The 15,172-nt window shown below is 41.9% G+C and overlaps 1 protein-coding gene across 2 annotated transcripts in view; it reads left to right on the forward strand.

Moving 5' to 3' along the window:
• SRGAP1 (SLIT-ROBO Rho GTPase activating protein 1) overlaps positions 1–15,172 on the forward strand; it is a 152,844-nt gene that overhangs the window by 126,716 nt on the left and 10,956 nt on the right. For both annotated transcript variants that reach the window (XM_049792271.1, XM_049792272.1), the window contains exons 16-18: positions 7,947–8,052; positions 11,532–11,756; positions 12,360–12,439. In XM_049792271.1, the coding sequence (XP_049648228.1) occupies positions 7,947–8,052; positions 11,532–11,756; positions 12,360–12,439 (411 nt within the window). The remainder of the gene's footprint in view (positions 1–7,946; positions 8,053–11,531; positions 11,757–12,359; positions 12,440–15,172) is intronic.

Genomic DNA, 15,172 nt, shown 5'->3' on the forward strand with positions numbered 1-15,172 from the left:
TGACTGGGTAGTTCTGCTAGGTTTGACTTCTGCTATTGCTTTCACAGAAGAAAGCAGAGGATTTTCTTCCTGATAATGTGTTATGAGAGTCCTAGAACTGTTTCTGGCAGGTTTTGGAGGAAACCAGACGAGGATGATTTTGCTGCTTGGTTTGGTTTCCACAAGGTTATCGTTAGGGGCACTCTGAAATGGCATATCAGTGTCTTCCTTCAGCGGAGGGAAGAGAGGCGAGTTTGGAACATGGCAGGACAAAAGGAGTTTTCTCTTGGAGCACATTGGGGTGAGTTTACTTTGTTGTCACAGTGAGGGGTTTGAATGTGGTGTGAGGAGGGAAAGAAACAGCTCTTGTGCCTTGCACCCACAGCCAGCCCCAGAACCGCACGCTGCACACAGTGGGCTGTGTGTCTGCATCTTCTGATTATCTAAGAAGCCTGAGGTGGAGTGTTTTTACAGCTGCATACCTGGTCTATGCATTTTGTTAAGTGGTCCACCACTTCCAGGAAATAAGATGCTTTTTTTTAAAAAAAAACAAAAAAAACCAAACCAAAAACAAAAAAAAAAAAAAAAAAAAAAAAAACCACCAGGCATTTCAGAATATACTACTTGTCACGGTTTAGTTTAAATAGCACCTATGTGGCACATACTATCAAAAACTGTCAGTCTCAAAGACCCTTTCCATTGCTATCTTTTAACCTTAACACTTTGTATATCTTGCAAAAATGAAGACAGTCTAGGCAAGATTTTTCTCCCACTTCAGACTTTGAACCTGTCATGGTTGCATTAGTTTCTTTTTCTGTGCTCGTGTGGCCTCACATATTATGTATGTCTTCATGTTAATGGGAGCAGGGCCAGACCTCCTTTCCTCTGTGAGAACTGTAACTTCTTTAGATCGCAACTGATACATAAAGTCCAGAAAGCTTTCACATTTTTAATTAAGAAGGTTTAAATACTCTGATTCATATTGCATTCACTGTCTGATAAACAGTGAGGAAAGGAATAAACATTAAGTTGTTTTCAAATAGTTTTTCAAGATAAATGCCAGTGTGGTTTTTTTAATCTTGGCAGAAATTGTTATAAAAGGGGGGAGAGAGAAAGCAAATTCATAAAGTTAGCGTTCACATAAAACTGTAAAAGGGCAGACTGTCACACATTTTATATGGAAATGTAATGTTGCCAGTGAAAAACCCCTTGAAACTGAAGTACTTAGTTATGGATGTCAAGCATAATTGAGGTTACAGCTGCAAAATGAACCTTTCCTCAGTACAACCGCTGAGGAATTCCTTTGCATTTATGCATATATTTTCCAAATGAAATAAAGCATTGTGATTTAATGCTTTCCCTTTTGCAAATACAGTGGAAACAGTGCAAAATGACTGTGACTTTTAGGGCAATTTGTATTAATTAGACTCATGAGAACAACGTTATTCTGTTTAGGCTTATGAACTGTATTAGATAAAATTTGGGCCAAATCATGACTTCTCCAGGGCAAGCATGAAAGGTAGGACAGAATGTAAAGAATCCATCTGATTATGGGCCATAAGTCTGCATTCTCAGCGAAAAGAGTGGCTACTATTGCTCCCAGCAGCACTCTGCGATCCAGAGGGTAAAATAAGGTGGGGGGGAGGGAGGAGAGTTGCACTACACTTCTGTCCCTTTGTAAAAACAGGTTGGGCCAAATGCAAGCAAAATATTTGTGACAGGAGTTAGATGGAGGCAGAAGGTACTGAAGCTGTGCTTAGGGCTGGTCATAATTCACCTTTGCTGCCAGGAGACTGCAGTTCCTCTCCTAGTATGAGTTCTTATACATGTGAATTCCAGTTCACTTTTGCATACATAGCTGTGCAATGCAGCAGCAAACACATCTCTGCTACCCAGACTGCTTATCTTCTGCTCAGGTCATTATAATTCTTCACAGTTTCATCTCCCTTGCCTTAAATTTGATATACTAAGACGCCAGAATGGATGTAAACTTACATCTTTTTTTCCTTCTGATTTTCATAATTTCAATCCCTTGCTGCCAGCAGTGTCCATTTACCTAAAGGCATAAATGAAGGAAATTATTTTATTGCTTTTCCAGACTATTGCCCATTACTTAAAAAGTAAAAAAACTATATTCTGAATTGTCCAACTCTTCCTGAAAAAGTTTCAACAAAATGACAAACTGTTTCCTTCCCTAAGTGACAGTGGAGACCATTGTGTTTGTCCTCGTGTAATGCCTTCTTAAATAGGTCTGAAACACTTGTAAGTAGCATTGCTCAGTTGATATATACATATCTTTGAGTTGGATTGGACTCATCTACTAAAGTAGAAAGAGGCACAAATTGTTAACTTCAGCACTAACACATATTCATGTAGATTACTTGTCAGCTGCAAATTGACCGTAAAAATTACATCTGCAAGTGTAACTCAGTCCCGTTTGACGTTCAGTGGGTGTATAAAATATGCATTAGGCATTCACGCTGTTACTAGTAGGTGCTACACCCAGTGGAAGTAGCGAGTGACCCCCACATAGAGATACCACATTGGATTTTATCCTTCAAAACAGTGCTCCCAAAGGAAAGAGATAACCTTACATTACCATTGTTTGCTTTCTTCTTCCTCTTTAGTGCTGCTCTTGCCTGTGAAATATGCTTAGCTTGCACAGCACTTGCTGTTAGTGTAGCACAATTCATTCATTGCTGACACCAGGCTTCTCTTTCCACATGTTCTGATCAATAATATCTTCCCCTTGCCAAAAGTTTGCGATTCTTTTGTTGCTACTGAGATTGGCCTATGGCAGCTGTCTGTTAACAGAGGGTGGTAGAACATACACAACCCAGAACTCATGTTTCTGAGCTCTGACTGCTCCCAGGCTGAATCTTCTCATCATTGGATAACGATGTCTTATCACCAGTGCAGGAGAGGCCATGTGTAGAACCAAGACCAGGAAAAGTACAGTGCTTTTGTAGCATTTTTAACTAAATGAGAGTGATAAAGGCATGTAGCTGTCCAGTTGGCCCAGAATATTTCAGAACCACCACCAATTGCTCTCTTGCAGAAGTCTTTTGTTCTCCATCACCAAAGCGCTGCATTTATATATTTGAATATTTATTGCCTTTTACATGCTCCACTACTTCAAGATTATTGCTTAATTAAACTTCAATTTACATTTTCTTAATGTTATTTAGGGTGAATGTATCCCTTCTTCATTTGTCTTCATTTATAATTTAGTTTTATTTTATTTGTATTTGGGGGCTTGTGTTAGTAATTGTGTTTTCTCCCCTCTCAGGTTTCCTTTACTCTTCTGAGGCAGATTGTTCTCTTTTGATCTGTTTTACTTTAGTGTGCCTTTGCAAAAACCTCATCGTGAGTCACCAGGTGGTTAAAATGTGTTATTTTTTGTGGAAAAGTGGACATTCATTGATTCTGTATGTCTCTGCAGTAAGCAAAGGTGACGCCACCCCTCCAGAACAGGTTCCAGTGTTCTTGGAGGCTGAAGATGACACCTTTTAAGGCTTGAGTAGCTAGGATTTATGCCTATCTCATGCTATCGAGAACTGGTCCTTAGCCTGACAAAGAGGCAGCTAGCCGATAAGTAATTCTTTCATTTATGCAATGACATTAGTCTCATCTGGATTCATTCATCCAGTTCAAGGACAAGGAGTGTTTGCAGAAGAAGTCCATGGGAGGTGAATAGATAAATCTTTTCCAAGAGCAATGCAAGATTGCACCTTAACAGATTTTCTTCTGGAGGTTGTGATCCGCCTCATTATGAACAGGTTGGACAGACATCTCTCAGAGGTGATTAAGGTGAAGTCAAAGGGTGAGAATGTAGACTTAAATGACCTCTGAAGAGTCCTCCAAGCTCTCTGTTTTTCATTTTTTGTAGTAGCTGGTGGAGACTCCTTAGATCCCAAACACCTCTGATGCTTAGATGCCTAGATAATTTTATGGATACACAGAAAACCAAGCTCCTTATATTATTAGGGTGCTTTGCTCCATTATTGTCTGATAAAAATACATTAACAGTACTGGGCACAGGTGCCCAGCTCTTCCGCAGAGTGCTATAGTCATGAAGCCCCAGAAGCTGGCCTCTTCCTCTTCTCTTGTTTCACCCCACAAATGTCTCCTGTGCTCTGGGCTGCACTGCAGCTCCACTTCGACAGGAGCACAGTGTTCCCGTGCCAAACACCTTCTCGTCTGGCTGGCAGGAAACTCTCCTGCTTGTGGGTTTGACCCCTGTGGCTGAGACGGGTCTGGAAGGCAGGTCTGTCAGACCAGAGTTCCAAAAGTTTTGCTCTGCTCTGAGAACTGGGAACTAGAAAATAATAACCATTTCTATTTGTGGTATTTACCTGATGGTAGTCTTGATTTGTGGTTGATATTCATGATTTGTGGTTGATATTCATGTGTCCTTCACACAGATCTCCCTTCCCTCCCTTGCTCCACAGTCAGAAAAAAACACGTTAGTTCTCAGTGTGCTTGGCCTTGCCAGAGGCTTGTCCTGTTGCTAGTGTTTGGGAATGTGAGTCTCATCATATCATTAGAGTAATGAACCAGTTTTCAAATCCCCTGATTTCTATTTCTGCTTGGCAGCTAATTGCATTATTAGGACAAGTCATGTAATATCAGCACTTCAGTTTTCTTAGCTGAGAAATGGGTAATACCTCACCCGGTGCTGAAGTAGGGCTAATTACACTTCTTGAAAATCAGAGTAATGAAAAGAGGGCCTCCATCAGGAGTGCTGTGAGAGGGGAGACACAGACAGGTTTCTGCAGTGTTGGGATTGCCAGTGGTTCCTTGTAGCAACCAGCTTGTAGCTTGGATGGTCGTTCTACCCCGAGGCTCTCTTCAGCAAAGCCAGTGGAGGCAAAGCAATGCTTTCTCTTCACTCTGCATGGGAAGCAGCAGACCTGCAAATTCTTTCTGCTGGATGCAGAAAGATCGTGCTGTATTCATTCCTTCTTTCCTACATACCCAAACACTCACGCAGTGCACACACACAAGCAACTATGAAATTTGGCTTCTCCTTTAAAAGCAGCACACAAATACGTAACATTATTACCTATCTCCTTTAAACCAAATCAGTGCTGAGAAAGAAAAACAACCCTTTTGAAATAACGTGGAAAGCACATGAATTTACTACTTGGCAGTGGTTTGGATTTTCAATAAAGGGGCTTTCATGGAAACTGGGACTGGGTTACCAGGAAGGTACTGGAAATACACACACCTCATTCCAGCATGTATAGCTCATAACTACTTCAGTATAGAGGTGACCTGCTAGTACTTAGTACTGATCATGCTCCCAGTAGGGCAGCTGGAATAGCTCAACACATGGCCATACAGCCAAACTCTCTGTACCTACTCTGCTCTGTCCGTGCTGCCTGCTGGGACCAGTTCCAGGCTCATGCGTCCTGTGAACCATGTCAAGGAACTGCTTGGAAGAGTTGTAGTTGGCACAGACCACAAGCACATTGGAGAGCATGACAACTACTGTGTGGTAGCTGATGTTCAGGACTGTGCCCCATCCTGGTTTAGCTCACTCGTTTAGACAGAACTGCTGGAAGGAGCCACTGGACCGGCCTGGGAACCCGGCCAGTGCATTTTTCGGGTCTGATTTGAGTTCAACGATGACTGAACCTGGTCCCGGGCCAGTCTCCAGAACTGGCTGGAAGAGGCAGGTCTGCGGCACAAGGCGTTAGCCAGGAAAGGCTGCAACACAGATGGCAGGTCCCGGTGCTGCATCACAGCTTCCCTCCAGCCTCCCACATCCAGCACACGGGGCGGAAAGGCTGGGATGGAGCCGTGCCACAGCACCGCGCCGCAGTGCTGCTGTGGCAGGGGTGTCGAAAGATGTAACCCAAGCACCTTTGGGCCTTCCTCCCTCAGCCCCTCTCCATGAAACATCCACATGCACACACGCACACAGGCTGAAACCCCCTCAGACCTACATCTCTGTGTGCAGAGACTCACAGGCAGGCTTGTCGGGAGGGGACCTCGGCTGAGCTGGAGACCTGCAAGGCACCCTAACTGTAACAGCAGCTGCTTTCGGTGGAAGAACGGGAACTGGAGATACGGGCACGCTCCTTCCACTGGGAGCGGCTTCGTTGAGGCAGGTGGAGAAGGGCCTTGCACTAAAACTGGTGTCTGTGGGCTGTGCAGAACAGCAGCGTAGAAGTGAGGTTACATACGTCGGTGTCTCCAAGATGTGTGCACTGGAAAGGGAGAGGAGAACTGTGGTTGCTCTGCAGATCCTCGCTGTGCTAGCAGCTCCCAGGCTTAGCATGTCCCTGCCATGGACTCTGGTTCTTAACCAGAAATACTTCTTGATTCATGCAGTCCACGTTTAACAGAAACATAAAAATAAATTTCAAGTCCCATACTGCACTTGTGAAAGTGTAATGGCTTGAACTGATTTTCAGCTTGAGTTTGGGTTCAGTGTGATTCATTAGGTTATAAATTATACAACTTGTCAGCAGTCCTTTTCCTCACCAGCTCTGCAGCAGCTCACCAGGGACACTGCTCCAGCCTTCAGCCGCTCTGCTAAGGAATAGGTTTTTACCTCCTGCAGGAGTTTCGCTTTGCTGCTCCTGCAGTAGATACCATCATCCAAATGGACTTCCTTCATGCAAGTGGTGGTGGGCTCTTCTTCTGCAGAAACTCTCAAGGAGACGAGTGTCACCCCATCCCAGAGTCTTCTGTTCCCCAGCATGCTAGTGGTGCTGAGCCGGTGGCATCTCCTGTAAATGCAGATGTAGGAACAAGTTTTCCCCTGCAGTTTACTACACTGGCATTTCCTAATGAACTATAGCACTTCTGCGTGGTAAACAGAAGTCTCGCTGCTGACGTGCTCTGCTTATGCTTAGTTCTTGGTACCAAAATACTAATTGCTAGACACCAGTTTTCTTCTAGGAAACATGTCAACACACATTTTGCACCTACAAATAAATGCTGATTGGTAGAAATAGCCATACCAAAGAGCACAAATAAACACCAGGAACTCTGTTTACAGTTAGCACGTTTTTATGTAAGCAATTATTTTAAATGTGTGCTCTTATATATCACATTTTGTGGTACAAATGGCTTTTCAGCTATTGGAATCAGCTCCAGTTTCTCATTTCCAAATTTTTGAATATCCATTCCAGTGCCACTAGACAGTATTTCTCATGTAGTCTGCTAAGATTTCCCCTAGATGTTGTCAATTGCAACATTCTTTCTTGGCTGATATAAAAAACATTTTAAGTTGTTTGTAACAGTGTCATTTACACAGAAAACACATTGAGTAAAAAATTGAGTTATTACTTATTTCAAAAAAAAATGTATGCTTTTATCCCATCACTAGCCCACTTGCAGCCACATAATCTTTCTGACCAACGCAGAAGATAATGCATCCTTGTTATAAGACATTAGGAACTGATGCTTTTATTAAGCTGACCTTGTTTTCCCCGCTTCAGAAGAATTTTGGACTGCTACATGTGATCTTTGTGTTTGTTGCTTACACACCCTAAAACATAAGGCCTTTCTACCACTTTGCCATTAAGGGCTGGACATTTGATTAAGAAAACTGATTAGAGAAGCTTGGTGATTGGAATATTATATCTGACATGAACATTCAAATAAAGAGAATGGATCTGTATTTGAAACTGATGGCAAACATCTCTTTTTGGTTCCCTCAGGTTATTTATGTACTGATGTTGTGGTTTTGTGAGCTGTCTAGCTCAGCAAATGGCCGGGGTTTGACTTAGGCAGATTTGTGATTTCTTATATTTAAACATGTTACTTTTAAACTATGTGGTTTTAATGAGAGGGAGAAGGACTTTTAGATATTATTTTTCTTATAGGCCAAAATGTGAAGATACTGGCTGGGGACATGTGATGGTAGAGTCAAAGTAAATTGAGTAAACTGACTGACTGGTATTTTAGACCATCATAGGAAAAGGAATTTAAAATATTTTTTCTGTTTGCAGGAATAGACAATCTCTATGAGAGGGCTCTTCACATCCGCAAACTCCTCCTTACTTTGCCCAGGTCGGTCCTTATAGTGATGAGATACCTCTTTGCCTTCCTCAACCAGTAAGTGCTTTATAATTCTCTGAGGTACTGTACCTTTATCTGCCTTCCTCTGCTGGTATTGAAGTTCTTTGGGTTTACTCATACTCTGTGTAGAATTTGCATTTGAGCTCCATTTAACACAAAAGATGATCTTCTAATTGGCAATGGAAATAGAAGGAAAACACCAGTTTTCATTCAAATTAAAATTCCATTTGTCCAAAACTGAGCAAGGTTGTAATAAGACAGATTAAAGTGTTGTCTGAAGTGGGGAGTGCAGGCTACAGCATTAAAGCTGATAACAAAAAAAGCTGATAAGAAAAATAACAACTACAAACTCTTAACTACATTAAAAATAGTTTACATAATTTAAAAGTAGAATTTTTTTTCCTTATCTCAAGCTGATTTTAATCTCCTGGTGGGAAAAATAAGCAGTATATTCAAGCAGCCCAGGCACTACAAGCTACCTGTTTGATGCTAGGCACTGCCAGGGTGAGACTTTATATTGCTGCTTCTATTTTTTGGTAATAGGGCTACCAGTATAGAAAGCATACATCCCCTGTGTGTGCTTTGATATAAAGTAGCTTGGTTCTCACATCGCAAAACACAGGCAGCTGCTGGAAGGAGGGTTGTGTGAGAAATGGAAAGTGGTGTTCATGTCTTCATCATCCCAGAAAAACTTCTTCATTCTCAAAGAGAAAATAAAAGACAGGTTGAGCAATTGCACTGTGTTTCTCTCTCCAGTCCTTCACAGTCCTCTGGTTTTGCTGACCCCTGTATTTTCACTGAAAATTTTGCTTCTTGTGCACTTTGCCCTGATTCTAGCTTTTCTCTTTCTGCTGCCATATTGTCTGTTTCCTGCTGTATCTGTTTTCATGTTGCCTTTTTCCTCTTTTTTTTTCCTAAATTTGCCCTCTGCTGATTCGTTCTGTCTCTGTGACCTTCCTCATCTCATTCATCCTGTCTGTTCCTATAGAAACAGGGTCCTTGCAGCCAGGTTATGTGTACATGCCTGTATTCACAGCTGTTCCCGTTTCCTTTCTTCTAGTAATTTCTGAACCACTTTCAAGCAATATTTAAAAGAGGGGCAGAGATACAAAGTTGTATGAAAACAACCATTTATTTGAAACATAAATTCATCCTCCAGAAGTGACACTGTGTAAATGTCTCAAAGGCTTATATCACAGCTTCTCTTCTACTTAGACATACAGATTGACCAGAGCTACATGAGGTCGTACTTGTTACATGGTCATGTTAGCTACATCAGTGCTCTCCACAGGAACGCAATTCAGAAAGCAGGCTAAATCCCTTACTGCCTCCAAATTGCTCCTGGTGCATCCACAGGAAAAACATTCCCAGTCTGTCTTTCTGCAAATCCAATTCTGCTTTTTACATATGCAGTTATGCCTGCTTGGCCACATGATGTTATTAGACCTGATGGCAGACCTCATCAGGTCTAGCCTCCTGCTCAAAGCTTCTAAAGTTAGATCAAGTTGCTCAAGGCTTTGTCCAGTCAAGAACCTCAAAGGGCATAGAATCCACAGCCTCTCTGGGCAGTCAGTCCCAGCACTTGGTCACCCTTATAGTGAAGAAGTTTTTTCCTTCTTCCAGTTGGAATATCCCTTGCTGTGACTTGTGTCTGTTGCCTCTCATCTCTTTGCTGTGCACCTGTGTCTGACTCTCTCGTGTTTATAATTTTGATAGTAGAAGACTGCAGCTAGATTCTCCAGTAACCTTCTCTTCTAAAGACTGAACAAACCCAGTTGTCTCCAGTTTATAACCCATATGCTCCAGCTCCCCAGCCATCTCAGTAGTCCTCTTCTGGACTTGCATCAGTTTCTGTCTCTCAAAGCTAGACACAGTACCTCACGTGCAGCTTCACAAGCACCAAATAGAAGAGGAGTATTCTATTCCCTTAATCTGCTGGCTTTGCTCTTCCTAATATAGCCACATATGCAACTAGCCTTCTTTGCGGAAGGATGCGTTGCTGAATCATATCCAACTTCTTGTCCAAGAAGTTCTTTTCCCAATGCTTTTCCTTGGGACCTGCTATCCAACGGTCAGCCCCAGACTGTGATAGTATATGGGATTATTCCATGCCACAGGCAGGACTTTACATTCATCCTTGTTGAACTTGATGAAATCCTCGTTAATCCATTCCTCCATCTTGTCAAGGTCCTTCTAAATGGTAACCCTGACCTCTAGAATATCTACTTCCCCAACCCAGTGTGGCATCATCTGTAAGCTGGCTGAGTGTGCACTCCATCCCATTGTCCAGGTCATTCATGAAGGTGTTGAACAGTATCAGCCCTAGTATGAGCCCTGAGGAGCACCACACATTACCAGCCACCAGCAGAACTTCACATGTTTCACAATGATAGTTATAATCTTTTTTACGTGTTCTTGCACACATACAAAGGCTGAACCACCTTATAAATCAGTAGAACAAGATGTGTCCGATTAACACACAGGACATGATAACAAATCATGGCATAAGAAAGGGGAAAGCATGATTAATTTTACAAGCAACTTATGAGGGGAGTCATTTAGAAGGTTTGCCTCTTCAGTTTGTATTGTTTGTACATGGAAAATACTCTCTAAAATTCCCTTTCTAAAGGGAATATGATGTTGTAGTTAAACACAGCGAGACATAATAATTCATACACTGCTTCAGAGTGCAGAACAACACTGAGGTAAAGGGCATCCCAGCGCTTCAGGATCTATTTGTCTGGCCCTGCACAGAACCACTCAAAAGCCAGCATTTCCACTAGAAATGTCAATGCTTTTAAACAAGGGAATAAATAGCAATTTTTCATTCAAAAGCAAAATTGAAAACTAGTAATGTTGCAGTTTCTGGAGGAAAGAAGAGCTTGCAAAACTTGATTAATAAGAACAACCAAAGCCTTTTGTTTGGACACTTCCAAAATGAAACTCTTGTGGAAGTTTGTGGGCAGAAGCCAAAGTGCTCAAGGATTTTAGGTCCTATGGTAAAAACAGAAACCAGAATTCACAAGAGCCTTTGCAAGGTCCAGGAACTTAGTTGCCCCCAGAAGACAATTCAGTCTGCCTAAGTTATGTAGCCAGTTGATGGGAGAGATGCCTCAAGGTCTGATGAGAAATGGTAGGTATATATACCCACTTTGGATCCAGTCCACTTGGGCCTCCAAGGATAAGCACTGATGAGAAAGGATAAGGACTGATGAGACAGAAGCAGCAGCAGTTGATGCATTTTACATTAGCCCATTAGGTCAGCATACACTAAACACAACAGTGTGGGAACACATACATACATACATATATATATATATGTGCTATAAACTCACTTTATAATGTATATAGCCTATTGAAAAAATCCCCTTTTTTTTGTTACTTTATGTGGGATTAAGTGTCGAGAAGAACAAGAAATCTCTAAGTTGTGATGGAAAATAAAGTTTCTCCAGTTTTCAGAATAAGGTTAGTCACAGTGGAAAAGTCAGTTTTTCTTGATTTTTCTGTTACAACAGCCTTTCACAGTACAGTGATGAAAACATGATGGATCCGTACAACCTGGCCATTTGTTTTGGGCCAACCCTGATGCCTGTTCCAGACATACAAGACCAGGTGTCTTGTCAGGCACACGTGAATGAGATAATCAAAACTATCATCATCCATCATGAGGCTATTTTTCCAGATGCTAAAGAACTTGATGGCCCAGTGTATGAAAAATGCATGGCTGGAGATGACTACTGGTAAGTCAGAATATCACCTTTCTATATCCTGAACAAAATTATTAGGCTGACTGTCTGGATAACTCCTGTGATACAGAATTACTTTCGCACACAACAGAAGTATAAAGATAAATAAGAAGAGCATTTAGGTTCACATAGTAAAGTGACAGCTATAAAAAACCATGAAGCAAAGCCAATTATGATGAGGTTCCTGACAACATTTTGTGGAGGAAGCTACCCTTGTGTTCAGCCAGATGCAGCCAGAATTCCAGCTGTACTGTGCAGAGCACACAGCCAGGTAGGAAGCTGGCTCTCTGGCTGTGAACCACCTTAACAAATTTCAGCGTATGATGCCTTCCCCCCGCTCCTTTTGTCTCTTAACAAGACACGCACGTTTTTTATGAATGAAAGGATTCAGAGGTTCTGGGAACTTCTTAATAACTGAAGATGTTTGAAGGAGAGGTGTGTAGGCTTCTTCAGTAATTGTGTATTGTAGCACGTCATGAGAATTATGTTGCAGAAAACTTTAAACATTATAAGAATAATTTTAATTAATCTCCTGGGGGTGGCATATTTTTTATATGTATGGTTTCTCTCTCTGCTCAACCTTTTGTTTCCCTTCAGCGACAGCCCATACAGCGAACATGGTACATTAGAGGAAGTGGACCAGGACGCGAGTACAGAGCCCCACACCAGTGAAGACGGTACGTCTGTTACATTGCTGTGCCTTTCAAGGGAGTAAGTTTTCCAAGTGTCTCATGCAGGAGACCTTCTTCCTTTCCTAATTGTGTCTTACTTGAAAGAAGGGGATTTCAGTCCTGGTGTCCTGTAGCAAAGCTGGAATCTTTAATCTCTGTTTGTGTGCTTTTTCACTCTGATTCATCTGTGTTTGACCAGCTGTTTCCTTGTTCTCTCCTGATTTGCCCAGTCACAGGAAGGGCAAGAGAGAAACTATTTCAGTCAGCACATATTATTTTCTGATAGAATGCTACATTTTTAGTGACTTTTTATCTTTTGTCTGCAAAAGCTAAACTTATCAGAAGTGTGTCTTTAAATATTTCAGCTAAGGGATATTTGCCATTCAGTGGGCTCTATTTTGATAGGAATTTAAAAGCTGTTCCATCTGAAGGATTTATAACTACTGAAAAACTTGTGTGCATCCCCCACAGTGAAACTTCAGAACAATAGTCATTTGCTGTAAATATTAATCATGTATACTTTGACAGTTCTGGGTACGATAGATATCCAGGAAAAATTTGATGCATCTCTATTATATCAATTCTTTTTAGCCAGGTTTCCTAAAGGTGTATTTGACTGTGACATATTTCAGCTGGACCATCCTTCAGATGTCCCTCCCAGTAACTTCTGCCCAGTTTCAAGCAAATGTAACAGATGGAAAGAGGTGTCAAAGTTGTTAAATAACTAACATTTTCCTGACAATTAGTAACCAGTTAGAGGTGAAGGATTCAGAATAAGACTCCCTGTAGAGAAAAGCTGAAGTGTGAGCTCACTGCATATCTGGCCACCAGGCAACCCAGACAGAGCAACCAGCACATGTGCACTTAGCACTAGCAGAAGCAAAAGCTGCCCCTTGTCCATCTCAGAGGATGTGTGGAAGGCGGAAGAGGAAGAGACAGAGAGGGGGAAAGGGGAGGAAAAGAGCTACAGAAGAGAAGGAAATTTTTATTTTTTATTTTTTTTTAGAGGATGTCATAAGGGGTACAGGTTAGGAGCTGGGACAGTTGCCATAGGGAAGAGGAACAGGAAGGTGTATCTATAGGAAACCTGGCTACACTGGTCCCATTGCACACAGAACAATGTAAGCAATGGTTCCACTCTAGCTGTACCCGTCCGCTTTGTCACGTAGACAAGCTGTCAGTGACAGATTGCCTGTCTCTTCCCCTTTGCCATGGTGAGGAGGGGCAGGCAGAGTCTCTCAGTGCAGCTGTTAGGGGAGAAGGGACAGTTGGGTGGGCAGGCATCACAGAAGGGGGAAAAACTGAGGATGGGAGAGAAGTCAATGTTAATCTTCTGCCTGGGGTGTATACCCATGCCTGCACCCGCAGCAGGGAATACTGACAGTTTTACAAGATAGCCTGTACGTGGGTTCCACTTGACCAGCTCTGTAGAGCTAAACCCACTGTCTTTATACAACACAGCTCTGCTCAATGGTGTGAACAGACTCATAATTGCATCTTATTTTTCCAAGATGGTATAGACATACTTTATAAGAGCTCCTTTTTCCATTGGAGGTATGAAGCAAGAGTGGAAGCTGAAGAAGTCTGTCTGTCTCATTTAGAGCACAAGTGAAGTAGTGAAATGCAGGTGACACACCAGTTCAACATACTGGGGCCAACTTTGGGGTCCCATGACCAAACTGAAATATAAAGGCCCGAGTGGACATGGAGAAGAAGTGCAGCTTTTCAGCAGCAATCAAAAGCAGTCACTTGAAAACCATGCCTAGGAAAAGATAAAACATCAGCAGGATCCAGAGGAGCAGGACCAAGGCATCGTATAATGTGCCTCAGTAATCATGGGCTCTACGCCACCACTGTGTTGTTATAACAGTTCCTGTTGAGGTGCTACCTGTGTTAGGACTCTGTCACTGGTGAAGATAAACACTGAAGAGAATAGTTGTCAACAGGACAGAGTTCTGTTAAAAGATTTAACTGCTCAAGAAGTGTTTTTTTGATCACCAGATTGGTCAGCAATTTGACTCTAGTTGCCCCATCACACCTTTTTAATTAATTCAGTGCCAAAAGGAAGTGGACATTTGTGTTTACAGTGAAATAATTGTTAGCACAAAAATATTTGTAATCTAGGGAAATGCTGCAAAGTTAAAGATTAGCAAGCCTGGATCACACACAGCACAGTGTTGGTCTTCGGTTCCCAGCCTGCAAGCTCTAACCCATTTTTTTCCATGGATACAGCTTTCCACTATAATAGCACATTTTTCTAATGTAGGATACAGGCTTTAAATCCAATGCATTCACCATCTCTTTCCACATACATTCATGTGTTTGTCTTTTGGACAATTCCTTTTAAAAAAATTTCTTGACACCAGATGTGAGAATAGATGAGAATTTTTCAGTTTGCAGATTGAACTTCATGAGAGTCACTGATTGACCTGTGGTGGACAAAAAGAAAGCTTCTGCTAAAGGGTCTGGAGTATTTGGGGAGGGGTTAATGTGATAGATTAATTGATTATAAGCTGGATGCATCACTGCCAGCTGTGTGTGCAGAGAAAGGGAGGCACAGCATTGCTGCTGTATTGATCAGACACATGATACTTATGTATTTCCCTGTTAGAACATGAAAGAAGCAGATTCTGTGAAGGGGGGAGGGGTGTATGTTTAAAATCTGATTAGTTTTACACTAAAATGTTGTATACATACACAAGACCAAGCAGCTAACCCCATGGGCATTACAGGGTTATT

Source organism: Accipiter gentilis, chromosome 34, assembly GCF_929443795.1.
Source record: "Accipiter gentilis chromosome 34, bAccGen1.1, whole genome shotgun sequence".
Taxonomy (NCBI): Eukaryota; Metazoa; Chordata; class Aves; order Accipitriformes; family Accipitridae; genus Astur; species Astur gentilis.